Source organism: Neolamprologus brichardi, unplaced genomic scaffold (genome assembly GCF_056152115.1).
Source record: "Neolamprologus brichardi isolate AB-2024 unplaced genomic scaffold, ASM5615211v1 NODE_ptg000031l+_length_7269946_cov_1, whole genome shotgun sequence".
NCBI classification, from domain to species: Eukaryota; Metazoa; Chordata; class Actinopteri; order Cichliformes; family Cichlidae; genus Neolamprologus; species Neolamprologus brichardi.
Genome location: NW_028270136.1, coordinates 1,406,850 through 1,416,514, shown reverse-complemented (window position 1 = coordinate 1,416,514; position 9,665 = coordinate 1,406,850). Strand labels below are relative to the sequence as shown.

General features: G+C 38.7%; 1 protein-coding gene across 1 annotated transcript in view; it reads right to left on the bottom strand.

Annotated features, from left to right (window-relative positions):
• Positions 1-793: 793 nt before the first annotated feature.
• LOC102793715 (carbonic anhydrase-related protein 10-like) overlaps positions 794-9,665 on the bottom strand; it is a 148,223-nt gene continuing 139,351 nt past the window's right edge. The window contains exon 9 of the mRNA XM_006806209.2: positions 794-4,890. Coding sequence (XP_006806272.2) covers positions 4,868-4,890 — 23 coding nt within the window. The 3' untranslated portion in view covers positions 794-4,867. The remainder of the gene's footprint in view (positions 4,891-9,665) is intronic.

Genomic DNA, 9,665 nt, shown 5'->3' with positions numbered 1-9,665 from the left:
GATAAGGGGTCACTCCTTGGTGGCAGTACGGGGGTGGAGCAGTGGGGAGGGAGGTTCTTGTTACACTTTGTGCCTGAGCACTTCAGCTGAGCATCATTTAAATGCCAAAGCCTACCTGAATATCATTGCTTACCACGTCCATCCCTTTATGACAACAGTATAAACACCATGTCACTGCTTTTTTGAACATGAAAATGCACTTCGCTGTTCTCCAATGCCCTCCACAGTCACCAGATCTTGGTCTAATAAGATACCTTTGGGATGCGGCATAACAGGTGATTTGCATCATCGATGTGCGTCATACAAATCTGCATCTACTGCATAAGACTGCATTGTTAAATCTATGTATAACAGAATTAAGTCAGTTCTGAAGGCAAACGAGATTCCAACAGAGTATTAGCAAAGTGCACTGTACCTAATAAAGTGCCTGGAGCATGCATGCTTACAGGAAAGTACATTATTTATCACATTATTGTTGTTTTCCATAGTCCCTGCTTTTAGTTTGCCCTACAACACTGGTACTCACAATTTCCAGCAGAACAGACTCTGGAAACCTTTAAAAGGTTCTAGACTGTGTATACTCACTGTGTATATTTTTCAGCATCATTCAAACAGTCTGGATCTCACTATTCTCTATGCCTGTTTTCATTTCCTATTAAATCCAGACAGTCACCGCTGCTCATTCTCATTAAATGCTTTGTTACACTGTTAGTAGTTTATGACAAAGACACTCAATGAAGCTTCTACTAATTTCAAAATAGATGAACTAATTAATTATATGAGTTCCACAATCTTTAAACATAAAACAATAGCATTTATTTTGTCCAAAAAGGTAATAATCTCCACTGTAATCCATCTTAAACAAAACTCATATTTACATTCAACATACATGAGTATAATTTCAAGTTACCTCAAATGAAATATAGCTTTTATAATTGTAAATTCCTTTTCTAGATGTTGTAGCACATAGCTCCCATAGCTCATCACAGTTCTTTTTTTTCATTACAGTTACATATTTAAACTAAACAAACATAAAGAGTCAGTTTTTTTTCTTCATGAGATACAACATCACAGCAGACTGGAAGGTAAAAATAAAAAAACAATCCCACAAGTCGACCAGTTCGGTTAGTGTCAATCCATGATGGGAAACCATTACATAAATTGTCTCTGTGATGGGAATCTTTATCCAACAATTTTAAGATCTACAAGCATCAATGCATGTTAAACCTGAATGAAACAAAGAAAGTCTTTTTGATTTGATGGTTTTGATCAGGCCTTGAACCCATGAAGATCTTTAATGTGAACAGTTGTTGGTACCTTATTGGCCATCTTGAGAAGGATGGAAACATATGAAAAGCTTAAATGTAAAAACACAAATCAAATAAAAAATAATAATTAAACAAATTTGTTTATAAGAAAATGCCACAGAGAAAATTGAATATTTCAAACATTAGTGTCTGTATTTTGAATATATTATTGGAGACGGTCGCACTTTCTCACTTTAATAACAACATGATCAGTAATGTCATTTACACTTGATAATAATTATCAACAACATGATTTCACTGGCAGAATTGTTGAATGTGGAGAAATGTAATCTTGTTGTGTCTCTCTGTGTTACTCTGGATAAATTTGACCCTTTCTTCTCCAACTAACCCCAACCGCCCAGTTATCAGTTATCTTTGTTTTCATTTCTCTCATGGCACATAAACAAATTACAATAACTACTTTTCATTTTGAGAAATGCAGATTAGTTGGCTGTAATGGTTACAGCCTAACAACTTTATTAGGTAGGTAGCATCAACTAATGTTTACCGTAAAACATGCTGGTTGAAAACCTTCAAAATCCAGTATGTAGCATTCTGTATTTAAGGTATTTTGTAAAATGATTTGCAAAAAGGTCAAAGCTAATACTGTGTTTAAATAATATTGGAGTTGCAATAACTGCCATCGTCTGAAAATAAATGTCAAATGTGATAATTATAGCTGGGAAACTTGTCTTTTTCTGATATATCTGACCCGGCAAAAAAGGGAATGACAGGAAATGTAACGACAGTTAAATATAATTATGCCATAAAATGTGACAGATTTTTTTCATGGATTGAAAAAAAAAAAATACTGTATATTTAAGAAAAAATTTTCATCACTCACTCAGTACTCTTCAGACTGGTTCTGTACAGTATCATTCATGTTTTTAGTTAAGATTTTGCTAAAGACTGCGGGAAATCTTAAGTGAAATGGCAGCAGAATACTGACAGTTGCCACATTGAGTCGTTTAATGATGTGAATGTGGGACTCTTTAACTTAAATATCAAAATCCTCACACACTGTGAAAGAGATACAATGCTTACAAATTCAAGTCAAATAGTCACTATCCTGATTATTGGTGAAGAAAATAAGGAAATAGCATTTTTTGTACTGTTACAGCAGTATTAGTAAGCTAGGTACTTGAATAACAAGAATGAACCTTTGGTGTCACGGTTAACGCTGACTATCAGCTTTGTCCCGTGTTCAAGACTAATATATTTTTTGACCCACTCCTCTCTTCTCAGTGTTTTTACTACACTGATTTAGTGTTTTTCCAACATCATCACGCTGTTCTTTGTTCTCCTTTTAGCTGCTCCCTTTAGGAGTCATCACAGCAGATCATCTCCCTCTGTCTCACTCTATCTCTAGCATCCTCTTCTGTCACACCATCTGTGTGCATGTCCTCGTTTACTATATCCATGAATCAACTCTGTGGTCTCCCTCTATCCCTCCTGCCTGGAATCTCCATATTCAACATCTGTTGTGCAATATACCCACCGTCCCTCCTCTGCACATGTCCAAACCTCTCAGCCTTGTCTCTTTAATTTTGTTTCCAAACAACTCAACCTGAGCTTTGCCTTTGATGTCCTCATTTCTAATCCTGTTTATTCTTCTCACTCGAAATGAAAACCTTAACATCTTCAGCACTACCACCTCCAGCTCGGCCTCCTGTCTTTTAGTTAGTGCGACTGTCTCCTAACCATACATCATAGCGCATCTCACTAGCATCATGTAAGCCATCCCTGCTCATAAATCACCCAATACGCTCGTTTTCATCTACTCTTCTTGTGTACTTCTCATTGCTTTAGATGGCTGAGCCCGGGTATTTAAGCACATCTAACCTCCTTGTCTCTGCTTCTTGGCCGTTTACCTTTCCATCTGTCTCCCTCTCCTTCACACACATATTCCATCTTACTTCTCTTCTCCTCACCAAAGCATACCTCCACCTGTCCAGACTCCCTTCCACCTGCTCCTTACTCTCACTATAGATCAGGTAGTCTATCACAGTTCATGGACACTTGACTGGTCATACCTCATCTGTCAACCTGTCTGTCTATCTCCACTGTGAAATGGAAGAGACTCAGAGCTGATCCCTAATGTAATTCTAGCCACATCTGTGACTCTACCCCACACCTTACCACTGTCCTGCTGTCCAGTACCAGACTTACAAACTTCTTTGCCACTCCTGACTCCATAATGCAGTGCCAGAGTTCCTCTCTTGCTACCCTTCCAAATGTTTTCTTTAGATCCACAACTGCATCTGACCTTCTTTATACTTCTCGAATGACTTTGTTCTTTCCCCAAATCCTAATTACAATGACTGCAAAGTGGTGCTTTTACTTCAGTTACAACTGTACAAGAAAAACCTTTTGTTGTTTTGTTTTGTTTTGTCCCCCACACTCCTTCTACATCATTTTGGGTGGGGGACAAATCCAAAGCCAGACAGGCTTGACATATCTCATTACAGTGGCTAGGCTGATTCTAGCAACTGCTTCTATTTAATGCAGGGATTACTAAATGGTTAATTTGCAGAGGGTACGCTTTGCAGAATATACTTTGGTGAAAACAGTCTGTTTGCTCTTGGAGTAATGGAAGGAAGGTCAGCTCTTAATACATCGCTGTGAAAAGCAGGGACTTGATGTGAGATGAACTCTGACTCCACTTTTTAATTAAATACCATGAAGACGAGTGAACATTTTCAAAATCATGCAAATTAAGTGACCTATCTCTTTCCAATCTCCAGTGGCTCCATCTGTTCAGGTCTGTAAACTGTCAGAGATCCAGCTTCTGCCTCCCTTTAGCTATGTAGCCTCATTTCACAAGTTCTGAATTCTCTTTTCAAAATGATCATATTTAATCATTATTTGATATCAGGATAGGCATGTTATCGTGTCTCATCATAACAAAGCCGAGGGTTTCTTTAATGGCAGGGGTATCGATCATCATTGGGAATGCAAAATGAACTGAAGAAGCTTGTTGGATGAGAGGTGACATGTCTTCAAGACCAAGCTCCTTAGACTACCATGACCTGAATGACTGAAAACGTACACAGACATGTTAGAAATGCAACAGTTCCTCTGGTGAATCAATGAGGTTTTTTTATAATTGCTTTCTGTACCAGATTTGATAAGTGATTATCACAGCCAAACCCCAGGAACTGGCATTTTTAGCTGCATCCACACATCTATAAATTAGCCATAAAATGTTTGGATCATTGCAACTTCAATCGTCGTGACGTCACAAAACAAATAAACAGACAGTACACAGTAGACATTAGAGTCCTTATGATCTATTTCACACTTTGTATTGATTTGTACCATCGTTGCAGGCCCCGATGAGTATTGTTAGACAGTGGATGAGTAGGAGGCCAGCGTAGCAGTTAGAGTTTTGTCATTTGAGCTGAGCTAATATCAGTTTGCTTAAGCTGTCTTTAGTGATGTGCAGCTTTTGTGCTTTTTATTGAGTGCATGTCCCATTTGTTCTTCTCAGTTTGGTTCGGCAGTGGGAAAAGGGCGCCAGTGATTCCTGCCTCTCCTGCTGTGGTACTGCAGCTTCACCTCTATTTCAGGAGCCACTGGTTCACTGGAGAAGAGGAGAGAAGAAAAACCGGAATTTATTTTTTTTGCATATTTCTCATTTATGTGTTTCGGATCATCAAACAAAAGATAGTCTGAGTAAATACAAAAGGGAGAAATGATGATATCAAACCATCTTGGGGCTATGTGAAAGCGTAACAGTTCTAAACTGGTTCCACAACCTGTTGCAGAGTTACTGCTTCTGCAACAGTAACTCAAAAAACCCTCATTACAATCAAGTATGCAATAGAGCATCTCTGAACTCACATTCACCACACATTGAACCTTGGAGCAAATGGATTACAGTAGCAAAAGACCAGGCCAGGAGTCACTCCTGTCAGTTAATTTGCACAGCCTCACTAGAATTACAATACAGAATATTTCAAAAACAAAGAGTCCAGATTTCTTCGGTAACATTTAATAGGTAGTGTCAGAATTTGACAACGTTTGGAAACATTTTGGCATGAAAGCACAGATCCATGCTGCTTGGCACATTGTTTCAGTTCAATTCAATTCAGTTTTATTTATATAGCACCAAATCAATACAGCTGCCCTATTTTATAAGGTAAGGATTCGACAGTTTACAGTGTTATTTATACGTTACTGTCTAAACATCACAGCTTACCTATTGTTGTTGACCAACCCAGTCTCACACGCGTCCATGATGCAGTCATGACCTTTAACCTATTAATTCATGTTGCTGAATCAATACATCGACCTTTAATCTGTTGATTCATGTTGTCGGACACAAATTTCTTTAAATTCTCTTCAACACAAATTTCGCATTTTGTATTCCTGAACACAAACTTTTATCAGCCCGCTATGTCCAAGTCCACAGCTAGAAGTTATCTGGACTTTCAGGCTACGTTCACTCTGCAGGTCTTAATGCTCAATTCCGATTTTTTGATCAAATCCGATTTTTTTGTCTGCTCGTTCACACTACAAATAAAATGCGACAGCAAACGCGCTCTAGTGTGAACGCTCAAAGCGGCCCGCATGCGCAAAAGAAGACGTCGCACACAACGCGCTCTGTTTAGATCCAGACCAAACAGTATTGTTTGACTGATGGCCCTTAATATAAAGACTTCGGACTTCACGTTTCCCAATTTTTGCTTTAAGTTATTTTGTTATTTACATAATAATGTAAATAACCTAATAATGATCCTTATTGCTGTTTTAGAGGAGCGCTGCTTCAAAGGATAGTTGCAGATTTCTGTCAGAATCTGCAGATTATACAGTACAAATAAAATGTTCACGTTTCTCCAATGTTGACTTCCAAACAGTTTCACCGGATGGCCAGGAAGCGTTCACGATGTCTTCTCGGGCGCTTCTCCAGCGCTGATAATTGGTGTCTGTCTTGTGTCAGTGACGAAAAAGACGGATTTAATGCGACTTGACCGTTCAAACAGCAGTCGCTTTCTGAAACATCAGATATGTATCGGATTCAGTACCACATACGAAAGTGACCCAGATCGGATTTGAAAATATCGGATTTGTGCCGTTCACACTGTCACACCATGATCGGATATGGGTCGCATAGGGTCAAAAAAATCGGATTTGATGCGCTTTCGCCTGCAGTGTGAACGTAGCCTCAGTGACCCAAGTCTGACTCATGCACATCACAGTTTTTTTCTACACATATTTAGCATGACTTTTAAATAAATGATTACAAATGTCTTGTTGCATCAAATTTAAACATTAAAAATTACTGAGTTGGGCTTAGAACAGTATGATGATTTGGGTTACAATGCACTGCTTGTCATATATTTTCATATACTGTTGTCTTGGTTGCCATGGTGACACCTCCCTGCTTTTTCTGCAAGTGTAGTTCCTCAAACAAAATATATTTCCTAATGAAAAGCATTACTCACCAATTCATGCTCACTGACACGAAAACACTGAACAATTCGTGTCCATGAACACGAGAAGATGCATTCATTTATCGTGACTATTTCACAAACTGCCTGAAGACCAGGCTGTACCATCCCTCCCCCATCGGCCGCAGTGTACCGATCCTCTGATAGCTGCTTTTAGCAAGATAACAATAAAGTCAAAAACACGACTTTTGCCTTTCTTCAGAATAATAATGAACTGGCTGTACTGAAATAGGCTCCACATTTACTAAGTTCTCAGTTCCATAGAGCACCATTTAAAATGTGATTTTTGCAACTACATCCCAACAGCCAACAAATCTGCAACAAGGGCATTGCTGTCATGTTAACATGGACTAAAATGTCTGAGGAATGTTTGCGGCACCTTGTTGTGTCAGGAAGAGGCTATAACAGTATATTCTTATTGATTGTTGAGGAAACAAATCTCATGCACAAAACTATCTCCCCACCTTTGTAATACATCTGACATGACAACCCCCTATCCTCCTACAAATCACCCAGTTACAATTCAGCTCAATTTTATTTGTAGCGTGTAGAGAGTTCCACTAACAGTCTTCCCAAGGTGGTCTATAGTCTTAGGTAAAAACCAGACAATATAGGAAAAAAACAACCATCAACAATGAGTCTTCTGCGAGCAGCCACTTGGAGACAGTGGAAAGGAAGAATCCCCTGTTATCGGAAACAAGAGAACCAGGTTCAAGTGGGCACATCCATCAGTCCAACCCAAGTGAGTTGTGTGGTGATAAAAAGGAGAAAAAGCCTATTAATCTGCTAAATTACATTTAGGAGATAAACTGTTTAATAATCCAATTAATGTCACGCAAACTGCTTTCTTTTAAAAGTTGCACCTCTCACCGATGCTTTAAAACATCCGCCAATTTACAAAACTGACCAATCAAATTCAAAGGTTACTTGAACTGCACAGTTGAATTTCTCACTTATTTGCAGTTGCAGTTGATCAAAGGTATTTAGCGTTTGTGTTAGTTTGCGTTACTATGTTGCAGTTTCAAGCAATGTTTTGGTTCGCCCTGATTAGCATGAAAACCAATAAAGCCAAATGAATACTGTATATATTCTATACTTGTGCTGAGCTATGCATAGTCAAATTAACTTTGTAACAAGGACAGTAAACAGACACAACTAAACAAAAGTCCCCTGGAGTGCTGAATATACTCCGCACAGGTTTCCAGTGGATTGCCAACTACATTTTCTATCACCTCAAAAATCCTGCCAAAGCTGTCTCAATGCATCTTGTCTCTTCTCTTTTCTGTTATCTTAGACTGACTCCATGATGTCAAGATCAGGGCTCTGTTAGAGTCATATGATGTAGAATTTCAGAATTGCTTGCTCTTCTTGGCTGGAGTGCATTTTGTCATGTTACAGAATAAATATGGATGACATAAGACACTTTTCTGATTTTACTGCATGATAGATTAAAAAAAAAAAAAAAAACTACAATCTTGTTTTGTTGTTTTTGTAGTCTGAGCACATGAAAAGGCAAGCAAAATGTAAAACTGGTATAAGTGGGGTATGAGTGGGGAAAGGTATTTTTATTTTCACTTTGGGATAGATGTACATGCTGGTTGGCAAAAGGCCATAGATTCTAATCAAATGTAACTTTTTTAATGCGAGTTGCAAAACAACATAAAGTTTTTCCTCAGCAAAAGGCAATCGCTGACATCTGCTTGGTGCGTCAAGCAGATGTCAGCCTAAAAACCTAGCTGCTATCAATGAAAAAAGGGGGGAACAAGATAGTACTAAAAAGATGTAAAGTGCAGGGAGGAAATCAGTGGGTATGAGTAAGTGCAGTTAACTGAAAGAGGGAATTTCAAAGTGAATTAGTCTGTGGAGGAGAAAAAGAGATAACTCCTGCCAAAAGCAAAATCCATGTGTTTATTTCCCACCAGGATCCTCTCATTGGCAGAGTGCACTGTGTTTCTATACTTTCACTGGATGTTGGGGAAAGTACAGAAGATTTTTTTTTTTTTTTTTTGCAATGTTATCTCAGCCTTCTTGCCTGTTACTGGATCACCGGACTTTAGATTTTCTACAGAGAAAGAGATAATATTTGATAGCTTTTAGAATTAGCAACTGCAATTATAGGTCAGGGCTTCTACATAGTTTATTTCAGAAGCTGCAGTATTCACAGCGCAGAGCATGTTAACCTCATCTTTCAAGGAAGGATATCCAACTCTACGCATAGTTTTTACTCCAACTGAAAGCCAGTTTTTCTGTCGCTACAGTGCAACGAAAATGCATTTAAATCATTTTCATTTTTTCTTTGGATCTTATACTAAACAGTCAGATTTTAAAATGAAATTTAACATTTCAATTCAATTAAATTTTATTTATATAGCGCTAAATCACAACAAAAGTCGCCTCAAGGCGCTTTGTATTGTACAGTAGATCGCACAATAATAGATACAGAGAAAAACCCAACAATCATATGACCCCCTATGAGCAAGCACTTTGGCGACAGTGGGAAGGAAAAACTCCCTTTTAACAGGAAGAAACCTCCGACAGAACCAGGCTCAGGGAGGGGCGGGGCCATCTGCTGCAACTGGTTGGGGTGAGAGAAGGAAGAGAGGATAAAAGACATGCTGTGGAAGAGAGACAGAGGTTAATAACAGATATGATTCAATACAGAGAGGTGTTACGTCCCTCTGCAGCCTCTAATCTGCTCAGTGTGTTCAGCTGGTGCTAATTGGCCACACCTAGTCAGGTGTGGATAAAAGCATACCTGAGGCAAGCTTCTTGGGAGCTCACTTGTCTTTGCCTTGGTGGCACCAGCCATTTTAGCCGACCTGATATTCCAGTTTAAGACAAAACCTCTGTTCACCTACACTCTGGTATTCGTCTCCTTTTTTTATGTTGCGGCTTTGAGCCGGGT